This window comes from Sinocyclocheilus grahami, unplaced genomic scaffold (assembly GCF_001515645.1).
Source record: "Sinocyclocheilus grahami isolate Dianchi unplaced genomic scaffold, SAMN03320097.WGS_v1.1 scaffold15.1, whole genome shotgun sequence".
In the NCBI taxonomy this organism is placed as follows: Eukaryota; Metazoa; Chordata; class Actinopteri; order Cypriniformes; family Cyprinidae; genus Sinocyclocheilus; species Sinocyclocheilus grahami.
Genome location: NW_015505194.1, coordinates 201,588 through 215,635, shown reverse-complemented (window position 1 = coordinate 215,635; position 14,048 = coordinate 201,588). Strand labels below are relative to the sequence as shown.

At 38.5% G+C, this 14,048-nt stretch overlaps 2 protein-coding genes and 1 long non-coding RNA gene across 3 annotated transcripts; 2 read left to right on the top strand and 1 right to left on the bottom strand.

Annotated features, from left to right (window-relative positions):
- Positions 1–2,010: 2,010 nt before the first annotated feature.
- LOC107602737 (potassium voltage-gated channel subfamily F member 1-like) lies at positions 2,011–3,399 on the top strand. The gene has a single exon (XM_016295314.1). The coding sequence runs from the start codon at positions 2,011–2,013 to the stop codon at positions 3,397–3,399; it is 1,389 nt and encodes a 462-aa protein (XP_016150800.1).
- Positions 3,400–5,205: 1,806 nt separating this feature from the next.
- On the top strand, positions 5,206–6,831 carry LOC107602727 (potassium voltage-gated channel subfamily F member 1-like). Its single transcript, XM_016295302.1, has one exon. The coding sequence runs from the start codon at positions 5,206–5,208 to the stop codon at positions 6,679–6,681; it is 1,476 nt and encodes a 491-aa protein (XP_016150788.1). The 3' UTR covers positions 6,682–6,831.
- A 5,443-nt stretch (positions 6,832–12,274) lies between these two features.
- On the bottom strand, positions 12,275–13,564 carry LOC107602721 (uncharacterized). Its single transcript, XR_001611062.1, has 2 exons — positions 13,428–13,564; positions 12,275–13,034 (listed from the first exon to the last, which is right to left on the bottom strand). It is a non-coding gene; the product is annotated as an uncharacterized lncRNA (long non-coding RNA).
- Positions 13,565–14,048: the final 484 nt, after the last annotated feature.

The window sequence follows — 14,048 nt, the reverse complement described above, 5'->3', positions numbered from 1 at the left end:
AATGCACTGGGTTAGCTGGCCAATCAGAGCAGACTGCGCTTGCCGGAAGGAGGGACTTTGTAGAAAAGGAAGCGTTTGAGAGAGGCGGGGCATAGAGGACCTGCAATAATTGATACGTTTTTGAAAAATAATGTTGAAAAAAATAATGTTTTTTGAACATTAAAGCATGTCAACATATTCTGTTACACCAAATACACAAAACAATGATCTTTAAAAAAGCATCATATGACCCCTTTAAAAATCTGTATTTGTAATCTATATGTTGAAAAATGTTCAACACTACAATTGAAAATTTCAACACAAGAATCTGAATACTTTTTTAAATATTAATTGCTGAGCATGTAAGCAGTGCATGGATTGCAAAAAAGTCTTGCAGTTTTATCAAGTGACACTGCACTGCAGTTTTCACTTTTCAACACTAGATGGGGATATTTCGGCGTTCAATGGAAACGTATGGTTGTAATAATTCATTGTAATAACTGTTCTTGACACAAGCATAAATGTAATACATTCTAGTTAACTATTTTTGCACTTATTCGTATTTATAATTCGCAGTATAATTATAAATACGTATGAGTGTAAAAAAGACATCATAAGGAATTTCCCCCATCTTCCCATCTTACCCTGTGTTTTATATGACTGAGTGAGATGGGAATGGGGAATGGATTGGGGGGAAACGCAAAGTCTCCAGACGCGGTTTTTTTGTATTTGTTTTTGTGTTTTTAACTTGGACTTCAAAAGACGCGAGTGCAACGGCCAAAGACGTCCGTTTAGCGCATATTTACACAGAACTATGGAAAAGCAGCTCAGTGGCATGATAAAGAACACGCTTATTGAAACTTTCTTCACAGACTGCAGTCCAAACATAAGTAAGTTTTATCTCAACTGACCGTTTATTATTGAGGGGGGCTATAGCTGTTGTGTAAACACAGTAAAACCACGGTAGCAAAAGTCGATTTTAAAGGGGTCATATGATGCTGCTAAAAAGAACATATTGTGTATTTGGTGTAATGAAATGTGTTTATGCGGTTTAAAGTTTAAAAAACACATTATTTTCCACATACTGTACATTATTGTTTCTCCTCTATGCCCCGCCCTTTTTGAAACGCGTCGATTTTTACAAAGCTCATCGGTCTGAAAAAGCGAGGTGTGCTCTGATTGGCCAGCTATCCAGTGCATTGTGATTGGCCGAATACCTCAAGCGTGTGACGGAAATGTTACGCCCCTTACCATAATGTGATGCCGTGTCCGGCCGGAGCAACGAGACAAAAACATTAAAACCCATTACAAACGAGGCATTTGTTGCATCCAGTGGGGACATAATTACTGATTATAATGACTTATACTGTCTTTTTACACGTTGCGTTGCATTGCATCGCGCCGCGTAAACATAAAACCATGTCTGCATTTGTGATCAGAGAAACAACAAACAACAAGTGCTACTCTACACTGCTCAAAACTCGCGTTTGAATCATCAGTGGCAAATTCTTTAAATGAAAAGTACTTACAGACTGTGAGTCAGAACTGCCGGCATTGTAGTCTAACGTTACTCTCCCAGGATCAGTAAACAGTCCTCCATAAAATTTAGTTTAATTAACTAAAAAGTTATGGAACTTGCTTTCAGGACAAAAGCATTCATTAATGTCATGTTGAGCAAGATGTCACATGATTTTTTTAAATACTATAGATTTATAGCCTACATCTAGTTTATTAATTATTGTTTTGCCCAAAGCTCTGTTATTTTACATTTTTGCCTCAACAATTATTTTGTATTTCATAATCGTTTTCATGTTGTTGTTTTATTATTGGTCATGGGATTTTTTTAATATAAAAAAAATATGTATATATGTTATTATTATTTTCACTTTCTATTAGCAGTTGATATGTGGGAGTTCCCGAGGACTCGTTACCGTTTTCATGTTGTTGTTTTATTATTGGTCATGGGATTTTTTTAATATAAAAAAAAATATGTATATATGTTATTATTTTCACTTTCTATTAGCAGTTGATATGTGGGAATTCCCGAGGACTCGTTACGCAGACTGTAACGGCTCAGAGGCGAGTGAGGAGACGGAGATTGCTGTGAATATCGGTGGTGTCAAGCACATTCTCTACGGGGACGTGCTGAACCGATATCCCGAGACACGTTTGGCGGAACTGGTGAACCGAGCCACGGATTCCACACAAGAAGATCTCTGCGCGCTCTGTGATGACTATGACGACTCAAAGCAAGAGTTTTACTTCGACAGAGACCCAGAGGCCTTCAAATGCATCCTAGAGCTGTATTGCTACGGAGAGATTCATATGAAGCGAGGAATCTGTCCCATGCGCTTCATGAGAGAGATGGACTATTGGGGGATCGACGCGGGGTATCTGGACGAATGCTGTATATGTAGTTTAAATGAGGTGCAAACCGAGCTGGCGGAAATAGCAGAGAAGGTCAAGACCATCCTGGACGACCTAGAGGATGATGCGACGGTCACTAGTGGTCAGAGGTGCCAAGCATTCCTGTGGAATCTCATGGAGAAACCCGAGTCATCTTTAGCCGCGCGCGTAATTGCAGTGGTGTCGTTCGCGTTCATCCTGCTCTCCTCTGTGGTCATGTGCGTGGGCACCATCCCGGAGCTCCAAGTGAAAGATGCCAAGGGCAACCTCGTGGAACACACGACCCTTGAGTCCATCGATACGGCTTGTATCATCTGGTTCACAGTGGAATATGTTTTGCGCCTCGTGTCCTCTTCGAACAAACTGCGCTTTGTGTTTTCCTTCATGAATATAGTAGACTTTCTAGCTATCATGCCGTTCTACGTAGTGTTGATTTTGGGTGCTGCTCAAATGGAGCTGGCCAATGTGCAACAGGTAGTGCAGGCGTTGCGCATTGTGCGCATTGCGCGCATTTTCAAACTCGCACGCAACTCATCAGGTCTGCAAACTCTCGCCGTAGCACTAAAAATCAGCTTGAAAGAGCTGGTCCTGATGCTCACGTGCATGAGTGTGGGGATTTTCTTGTTCTCTGCAATGGGGTACACAGTGGAGCAGAGTCACCCGGAGACCATGTTCACCAGCATCCCACAGTCTTTCTGGTGGGCTATCATTGTCATGAGCACTGTGGGTTATGGAGACATCTATCCTAAAACAACGCTGGGCAGGTGTAACGCCGCTGCAAGTGTCCTGTGTGGCATCGTAGCTATCGCGTTACCAGTTCACCTGATCATTAACAACTTCGTCATTGTTTACCGTAAGCAGCGTGTGCTTGAAACCACTGCGAAGCATGAGATCGAACTCATGGCGTTACGCGTGAAGGAGGAAGAGCAGGAGTGTCCGGAAGCTGCAAAAATGCCACCACAGGCTTCGGTTGACTGCAGCTCGGTGTGGGATAGTACTGGTGCGACTTCGTAACAAAGTGGCAGGTATATTCCGTTATTATTGACCAGCTGTCTACAAAATGCAAGAACAACTAGAGAGTGGTTCATCAACTTCAAAAGAATAAACTACTTTGGAAATAAAACAATCAATATGAACATCTGAACAGCGTTCGTTCGTTCGTAGGCTACTACATCTATCTAGCTATCTACTCTATGTGTAATCCGTATGACTAAAAAAATAATATTCCAATTTCCAACACTGCTTGGAATTTTATGTTGAAGTTATTAGGTTGAAATAAACATTGTCGACACTTCAAATAGTTAGAAAATATTTGTATTCAAAATTGACTGATAAACATACAAGCAGCTTGTGGACTGCAAAAGCGAGTCAGGGTATTTGCAGTTTTATCTTGTGGCACAACTTGTTGCCTTGCAGTTTCCACTTTTCAACACTAGACCGAGATATTTCAACATAACTTACTAAATGCTTTCTAGTGTGCATTTATTTGTACTGCGTTGAGAAAGCAGTGTTTTACAAGAGAAAAGCTTATGTTTGGTCGAATTTAACATTCGAAACATTTCTCTAATTAAAATTATATAAAAACTGTACGCGAGTAAAAAAAAGTGTAAGAAAGTGTAAGAACCATGAGATGCCGTAAGTGTATATTTTTAAATGCACCTCTATCAATTATAACCACGATAAGAGAGTAGCCTATATGTTTTATGATGGCACGAGTTGCAGCCTGTTCCTGGTCCTTCAATCCGAAAACATAAATTATGGCTCTCCACCCCTCCCATCACGCCTGCTCCATCCCTATACGCACACACACACACACACACACACACACACACACCCACACACCTTAGTTCTGGTCCTGTCACCCGTCTTTACTCATGTTGCGCTCTTTAGGATTTGTTCTGCTCTACACACGGACATCATGCAGCTGAAGTCAGAAGCTTTTTAAGACTTTCTTCTTAGGTTTTGATCCAAACATATGTAAGTTTTTTTTTTTATCACAATTGACCATTAACATTAGAACATTAACGTGGAGCGCTCCACTTTATTAATGCGAACACGACTTAATGTTTTAAATATATTTGAATAATGTATTGAATCCTTAGGTAAAAAAATATTTTTCAGTATTTTTAATAAAACGTATTTCATTTTAAAGTAAGCAAAACGAGTTTTGTCCTCTTTCTTGCTAATGTACAAATAGAAAAGAGGAAACCGGGACTATAGCCTAGTTGTCACATGGGGAAGTTGTCAAGGGCTGTATCTCAGTAACTAGTCCTTGCAGTGGTTTGTATGCTGGTGCCAAAATCAAAATCCTCTTTAAATTATTTTTTTTATTAAAATGTTAATATCTGGTCTGTATAATCTGCTCTCAGGAAAAAGTAGGCTATTTTCACATGTCATATCGGGACAAGTTGTCACATACATTTTAAATGTTATAAATTTACACAACATATTTCTTAAAATATTTTTGTCCTAACGATCTAATATAAAGTCTCCTTTTACATTTTTGTTGCCCCAGAAGCAGTTTTCATTGTGACAACTTACCCCGTTGTGCTCTTCTGGTCGCAAATGTTGTCATAAAAGGTCAGCATGTGTTCAAGTAACTTCCTCTTTTTTCGGCAAAAAAGATGAAAGCTGATTTACAAAAAAAATTAAAATAATCACAGTCTGAAAATATGTGGCAGTTTCTAGCCCCGGTCTCTCCTATTATATTTATCTAGCTACCAGTCATGGACATGTTGCTTTTTATAACCTATATGGTCCTCTAGATTAAAATTATTCTTATTTTGTTTTTGTTTAAAACTCTGGATTGTATCAGTTGACATGTGGTTCCCGAGGACTCGTTATGCAGACTGTAACGGCTCAGAGGCGAGTGAGGAGACGGATATTGCTGTGAATATCGGTGGTGTCAAGCACATTCTCTACGGGGACGTGCTGAACCGATATCCCGAGACACGTTTGGCGGAACTGGTGAACCGAGCCACGGATTCCACACAAGAAGATCTCTGCGCGCTCTGTGATGACTATGACGACTCAAAGCAAGAGTTTTACTTCGACAGAGACCCAGAGGCCTTCAAATGCATCCTAGAGCTGTATTGCTACGGAGAGATTCATATGAAGCGAGGAATCTGTCCCATGCGCTTCATGAGAGAGATGGACTATTGGGGGATCGACGCGGGGTATCTGGACGAATGCTGTATATGTAGTTTAAATGAGGTGCAAACCGAGCTGGCGGAAATAGCAGAGAAGGTCAAGACCATCCTGGACGACCTAGAGGATGATGCGACGGTCACTAGTGGTCAGAGGTGCCAAGCATTCCTGTGGAATCTCATGGAGAAACCCGAGTCATCTTTAGCCGCGCGCGTAATTGCAGTGGTGTCGTTCGCGTTCATCCTGCTCTCCTCTGTGGTCATGTGCGTGGGCACCATCCCGGAGCTCCAAGTGGAAGATGCCGAGGGTAACCTCGTGGAACACCCGACCCTTGTGTCCATCGAGACGGCTTGTATCATCTGGTTCACAGTGGAATACGTTTTGCGTTTCTTGTCCTCTTCGAACCAATTGCGCTTTGTGTTTTCCTTCATGAATATAATAGACTTTCTAGCTATCATGCCTTTTTACGTATTGCTGATTCTAACGCATTTGGGCACTGCTGTGATGGAGCTCGCTAGCGTCCAGCAGGCAGTGCAAGCGTTGCGCATCATGCGCATTGCACGCATCTTTAAACTCGCGCGCCACTCATCAGGTCTGCAAACTCTTACATTCGCGCTCAAAAGCAGCTTGAAAGAGCTGGGTCTGCTGCTCATGTACATGAGTGTGGGGATTTTCTTGTTCTCTGCACTGGGGTACACATTGGAGCAGAGCCACCCTGAGACCATGTTCACCAGCATCCCACAGTCTTTCTGGTGGGCTATCATTACTATGACCACTGTGGGTTATGGGGATATCTATCCTAAAACAACGCTGGGCAGGTGCAACGCCGCTGTCAGTTTTCTGTGTGGCGTAATAGCTATCGCGTTGCCAATCCATCCGATTATTAACAACTTCGTCATTGTTTACAGTAAGCAGCGTGTGATTGAAACCGCTGCCAAGCATGAGATCGAACTCATGGCGTTACGCGCGAAGGAGGAAGAGCAGGAGTGTCCGGAGGCTGAAGGAACGGCTTCGGCTGGCAGCAGGTCAGTCTGGGATAGCGCTGCTGAGAGTGTGAGCGCGTCACAGAGTGACACATATATCCCGTTACTTGGTGATACAGCAAACGTGTCCAAAGGCCAAACTGCCCATAAATGCAAGAACAACTAACTAGAGAGTGATTTGCACTTGTCCTTTGTCAATACTTCAGAATAATAAACTCATTCGGAAACAGAACTAATCAATATGAACAGTACACTGTGATTACAGCCTGGAAAACGGCTGAACTCGATCAATAATCCTTAAAATCTATCTATCTATCTATCTATCTATCTATCTATCTATCTATCTATCTATCTATCTATCTATCTATCTAATGTTTAAATATGTAGTTGATGTAACTCTAATCCTCTGCTCAACAGTCAATAAATCGTTTCATGTCAGTAATCAAAACTTGAAGCTTTTAACATAAAATGTCTCTTGTTTTAATCACCTTTTTAAAATATGCCTACATAGTAGCTAGCCTATAAGTATGTAAAGTTTATACACCCCCAAGTCTCTTTTCAGAAAAATACTTAAATAAAATGGGTTACTAGGGTCAATGCAACTCAGAACAACAATTTATCAAGGAACATTAAAGTAAAACAATAGAGAAGTACATTTAAAAGGGCTGATCATAATTGTAAGTAAAATTTATTAAACAAAATGATTTGAAATCAATCATTTAAATTTTACACACATCAAAGGCTTCAAGACTCATTGTCTCTGAAGACATTTTACAGTAATGAGAATATCTGACTGGTCTCTTCACTGAACAAGCCTGAAGGAAGAAAAATCACTTGACTTTATAATGGAATTAGAGTACTCTCAATCACAACCTAATTTGTATACATTTTTGTAACATATATATTTTCAATGATCTTCAGAATAATGTGACTGTTTGTCTGTTTACTGTTATTTCCACATTAAACATTTCTCCTCTCTCCTTTCTGTAGCCATTTGGCATTAAACAACAGCAACTGATTGTTTAATTTATTATTATTATTACTATGTAGATTGAGCAATTGCAGTAGTTCTAAACTGTAAAACAAAACCAGCAAACAATATGTGTGTTTTTGCTATGGTGACTGAATGTGCATGCTATGATATGCCAGTTGATGTCTAAAACCTTGTAGCGATTACAATTTGGTGCTTCAGATACATCAGATTATTTAAACAATTCACTCTGATCTTGTCCTGTACACATAGACATCTATGAATTTACCTGTACTTTTTCTCTCCCTAGTTTAAAAAAAAAAATTATCTCACCTGCCCATTAAACAACAGTGTGAACCACCATCCCCCTCTGTGGGAGTTTGAATGATGTATCGATGGTTTGAATTTCGCCGCAGTGCTTTGAGCGTCCCTCGGGTGTGAGACATTCATTTGTTGGCTGCTGAAAGACATGGATGGACATGGATGTGGGTGTGTTTGTGTGTGGGTGTTATTCATTCTGTCTGAGTGAATTAATGCATTGAATTTTTTGTGCCCACATGGAAAGGTCTTTGTGTTTGTGTGTAGGACTACTGATGGCTGGACACTGAGATATGGCTTAGATCTGGCATGTGGGTGGACAAAAGAGCAGCCGGTGCTAATAGCTAGTAATCACTGACCCCACCAGCACAGCTAAATCAGAATCACACAACACAGTATGGCTAAAATAGGGAATACAGGCCACATATCAGTACATAAATAACAGCAAAATGCACCTCTATAACTCTCACACCATCATGTTGTCCAGCTAAGAGGGAAGCACATGCTCCATGCAGCTGACCGTGTCCAAAATCTGAATTGCACATGGATCAGTATTGAGTTACACACACTACATTGTAACCAGAGAACATAGTCAGCCCCCCTCCACATCTGACACATTTCGGAATCTCAAAGCCTACTGCAGCTTCTAAATATAAGTTTCCCCTCTAGGAGTTCTAGGAGGTAAAATCAGCCGTTGCACACAAGCTACGTTGCCAGTATCTTACAAATTGTCTGTTTTTCAGAGGTCACTGCTTGACCTTTTGAAAGTTTGTGGGAGTATAAGCATTAAATTTCAAGAGACAAACAGGTGTGAGCTAATCATTTTCCATAGTATGTGAAACCGTGTGCTGAGGTGGATAGAATGTGAATAACTGGAATCTTATCTAATGAAAATAAATATGACTGTTTAAACTTGCAGAAAGTAGGCTACCAGTAGGCAAAAGCAGCTGCTGTGATTTAAATGAATGACAGGATGAAAGAGATCTTCCTTCACATCAAGAATAATTTTCAGAGGAGAAAATGGAGAAAAAGCACATGTGCACAATTGATACTTAAAAGTACTGTAGAAGCCCCCTTTTTCTTTTAGAATAAAGCTATGTCTTCACAAAAGGAATTTACATAAGTGCTCGCCACACTTCAGTACTGTGGTTAAATCTAGAGAAGAATAATCACAGTGATCAAAACTGACCTTTACTGATGGTGGGAAGATAAGGAAAGAAAATCAGAGAGAAAAGTCTGAAAAGCAAAAAATAATAGGCCTATTCACCTTTTATGGGTTTAATCTTTGTTGTTTAAATCAGGGGCTTTCAAAATAGGGGGACTGAGGGGTCACAAAAGAGTGCTAGGACGTCAGCAGAAAATCTGAGAGAAACGAAAAAGGCTTTTACATAAAGTGTTTTTGTAGAGCAGTCAAAGTTAAGATATTAACTGTTTATTGTGAAAAGTGCTATAGGAATAAATCTGAATTGAATTGAAAATGTTTCTGTTCAGGTTTATACATCTAACACTCTAAAAATTGATATCAAAAAGATATACTTTCAAATTTAAAATATTTTTTCAAACAATATTTTAATGTGCTTTGGCCTTAGCAAAGTGTAAATGTTTAATAAATAATACATGTTTTTTTTTAAGAGAAATAAGCACTTAAAACATCCAGACCAGTGTGGACTTAGCAAACAGCAACCTCTGACTGAAATCAATGAAAAAATTAATTATGTTGAGAGAGTTAAGTGCTGGTTATTGGGTAGATGGCCATGTGCCACAACCACATTAAAAACTCAAGGTACTCAACTATGCTGCTATGCCACCCTGTTTGCTAAATGAGGATAAAAATGAGAGCATGAAGGAGAATATAAATAAACTGGATGGTAAAACACTTAACTTTCTGTTGACAGATGGCATCAAGTCATATATAAATGATGCCACTAAAGTTATTTGTGCAGTGTTTAGCAGTCAATATCTCCTCAGTGCATGAAAAAGACACGTGGCTCTCAGAGAGCCATTCCTCACCACCTCGTGTCATCTCAGCTGCTGTGAGGAATCTCAATCCGGTAGGACTCACTCGACATTACAGGAAGTGACGGTCACACTAGTCTACTCACAACAGCAAGGTCATCCTTACAACAGCACAGACAAGCTGAGATTGAAAAGCCTGGTAAATCCATGCTCTTAAATCTTATGGCGGCACACTCTGTCTACATCATTCCTGCCCTTCAGTCGAGCAAGACCCCACAAAAGACTCAATTTTATTGAAGATATATTTCACATACTGTGCTTACATTAACAGCAGACACCTAATTAAGGAAATTGGCCATGAGTGGCAGAGCAAGCCGGGTCCAGAGTTACACAGGAGTTATAAATCTCTACAATGCACAAAGGCACATTTTACTAAGATAAACTAGGGATTTCTGAGGACACATAGCCTACATCAGAGACAGAGAGAAATGGGAAGAAAAATTGATAGACAAAACAAAAACGAGAGAGGTAAAGGTAAAGTAAAATTACAGTTTGTAATGCATTAATAAAAGCAATCACAGACAGAACAGTTATAAAGACAGATGTACACATTTAAAAATCGTAATGACTTTTTCTGAAACCACATTTCCCTCAGGACATATAGTATGCACCTCTAATTACTTTGATTAGAGTTTAGTGCCCTATATGCTGACCAACATCAGGTTTTCTTTCTGTAAAAGCACATATTATATTTGGACTAAGTTAATTAGGAACTCTCAGTATTTTACTGAATTATTTTCCAAAAATATTTGTAAATAGAGAAGATTTTCACATTTAAGTAATTCACAAATTCACTTCAAGTCGGCATGAAATCAAAATTGAATATTCTTATTTTTTTAATGGAATACTGTAGTGTTTATTATAAATAATTTATCCGTGCACTTCATTATTTTTTTTAAATTCATGTGCCCTTGTAATCTTTTGTCAAAAACGTTAACCTCCCCTCCCCCTCAAAACGACTCATCTTCTCTTCCGGTCTACCTTTTTAAATAAAATTGAATTTCTATTCCATGATGAAACATTTACTTTTAAAGGTCTATATGAAATTTGATGGAGTAGTAGAAAATAACTTTTTTCTCAATGTTATCCAAGTAAAGTACAAATCATGAAATAAGAATTTCATTATTTTGTTCCTGAATGATTCAGTGTTTTTAAAAGAATAGATTGTTCCAAACCTGTATGAGTTGAGATGAACACAGATGATAATATTTTGAAGAATGTTGGTAACCAAACAATTTCTGGTCTCCATTGACTCCCAACATTTGTTTTTCCATAGTATAGAAATTGATTATAATATTTTTGGGTGAACTACTTCCAAAATAAATCAGCCTTTTTGAACAAATGGGTTGAGTGAATTCAGGAATGTGAATTTAGTGATTCAGTAACTCACCATGGAGACTGAATATGAAATATACTACCAAAACTACTCTTATCATTTCAAAAATAGTAGTATGAAAAGGCCAGGTTCAGCCATAAAAACTAGTTTTGCTGATGAATGAATCAGTGGTTTTGAATGAATTAGTGAATGATTGGATAGCTCACTCAAAAAGACTCACCTGTTTAGCTTCTGACAGAACAAATCCCTGATACTCATAAAACCAGTAATTTGTCACCACCTACTACAGTAATGACGTAACCTTCAGAAAGAGTCCCTACTACTGATGAAAAGTCACAGACAGACTGACCGTCTCTATGGGATGCGGAAACACAGAGGTCGATTCAATTTGAGGACTGTAACTAATTTTAGTTAAGTAAACACACACACACAAACACTACCTGTAAGGTCAAGCACATGAAGATTAGACAGGCCCAAAAGCAGGTCCACAGGTAATGGACGCAGTTGGTTTCTGATCAGACGGAGTCACCTCAGATGGGACAAGATCCTCAGGTTATCAGATGTTATGGAGCTTAAATTGAGGCCTGTAGTGTTACCCGGGAAGGCCTTGCTGGTTAACTGTTTGAAGTTAACAGAGACACAAATGACACTGACCTCATCGGATCAGAAGACAAGTCTGCATTTTCCTGGGTGTGAAACATTCTGCACATAAGCAAAGCAGCTGTGTAGCAGTGCAAGTGTTAGGAAATAATAGCTGTACATATTTATTACAGAAATAAGAATACACTGTCTAGTCTTGAACTAATTTTTCATGCAGAGCCGATTCTGCTTTTATAACCTAAATCACATATTACATGGGTAAACATGCAATCAAGGATTTTCCAGGTCAACATTTGGTTTAAATGCTTATGCAACATTGGATTATATTAATCAATTCTTGTGAATCATTTACAACCACCAAAAAGCATGCTTCTTTAACTCTTTGTAAATGACAATGGCAACATATCTTATTACATAAAATAATATTTTCACACTTTTTCTTAATTTTTACAGTGCCTCAGTGAATATCATCTAATATTTCAACATTTTAGTTACCCATCATCACACGAGTCATAGGTCTTCCATCAAATAAATCTTTTTTATTAACAATTTCACAATGTTTCAACAGTTGTCAGTGGCAAAATGATCAAATACAGAAAATGTTTGGACCGGAGGTCTTCATGTTCCACTATGGATACAGGTTGTATCTAATTTTTGTCACAGCAATTAATAAAATGCTCAAATGTGCTACGGATTGCATCCTTGCATCATGTAATATCAGTCTTCAATAATGCATATATTTTGAGCAGATAGTTCTGGCAAACAACTAAGTAATGCTCTTTGAAAAGCATTTTTCAAAAGTGTGCTTTGATATAATGCATGATAAAAATATAATCTGTCACTAAATATTTATCTGTTTTTCCTAACAAAAATAGAATACTTGAGTATATAAATTCAGATGATCATGTAATTGCAGAGCTGAAGTATATATTCTGTTTCAAACACACTCAGGCAAACAGTCACATCTGACAACCTTGCAAGGAAACCAAAAATAACTTCCGAAGTTTAAAATGCTTTTACTTTAATTTAGTTTTTGAAGAATTGTACAGTCTAGGAAGACATAAAACACCCTTAAAACGACTTAAAATGGAAACTACACCCTTTAGATGATTTATGGCATGTTCAGTGTTAAATATTAGACCCCACCCCCCCTTTCCCCAGTCATTTATACTTGTGGAGTTTGGCACTTGGAAGTCCTGCCATTTGCCAAAAAGAACACTATGACATTCTCCGCTTTCATTGCTTCCAGATGGATTATCACCTATCCAACTTAGGTTAACTGAAATTAAAAGAGAGGAGAGAGGGTTCAGGTCAATGACCAAAAAAAAATGCAAAACTCAAATATGGCAGTCATTTCACATCCCATTCTATATCCAACCGCACACAACAGCATCACCACCACACCATCAGTTTTCAGATCCAACTTATTCGATCAAACTAAGCCAGACATATTTTAATTCAGCCAAACATTTACACACACATGCATGCACACTCATATTAGTGCATCAAACACAATATTAATATCAAAACCTGCCCTAGTTATAGTACCTAACAGTGAGAACAAAACGCGCTTTTTAATGCCAAACTTCAAAAAACACCTTTAAAGCCAAAGCATAAACACAGACACAAATACATGCTAAGGCACCACTGTGGTTACCCCACAAAACTCAACTCCTCAGAAGTCTAATACATCGTCATCATCCATTTCAACATCAAGAGACCAACCCCAGTCCTTCAGGCCCAACTCAAGCAATCTGGAATAAAGAGGAGTCATTCGGCCTCAAAGTCAACATAAAAAATTATGGCCACCCACGCTTAACTGAAAGTATACAGATAAATGCAATGCAAAATAAATGCAATAAGGTTTTTCTTTAAGTTTTAAAAAGATGTGATAATGACAGATGCAGCTCTGTATTTGCAGTTAGCTATACTATAAAATCAGATTTTACCATGGCTTTTTTTGGCAGCTATTCATTCATTCATATTCACTTTTTTCTTATTGGAACAGTCTGATCGGATTTAATCAGATACTGTGTTGAAAAAGTGACAGCTCAGTTAGAAATAGATGTCAATATTATGGAATTAAAAGAGAGAAGAGAGAGATTGCATTGTTAGTGGGTGTTTTTTTTAGTATTTACTCTCAAGCAAAGAAGATCTGTGCTGTTTTAGATGCATACAGAGAACAGAACAGACAGCCAAACGTGATGTTTCAGGGCAGCACATGCAAGCAGAAAACCTGTGTGATAAGCAGCGATGCAATGTACTTACTCTCCACACATAAGCACAAGTGGGG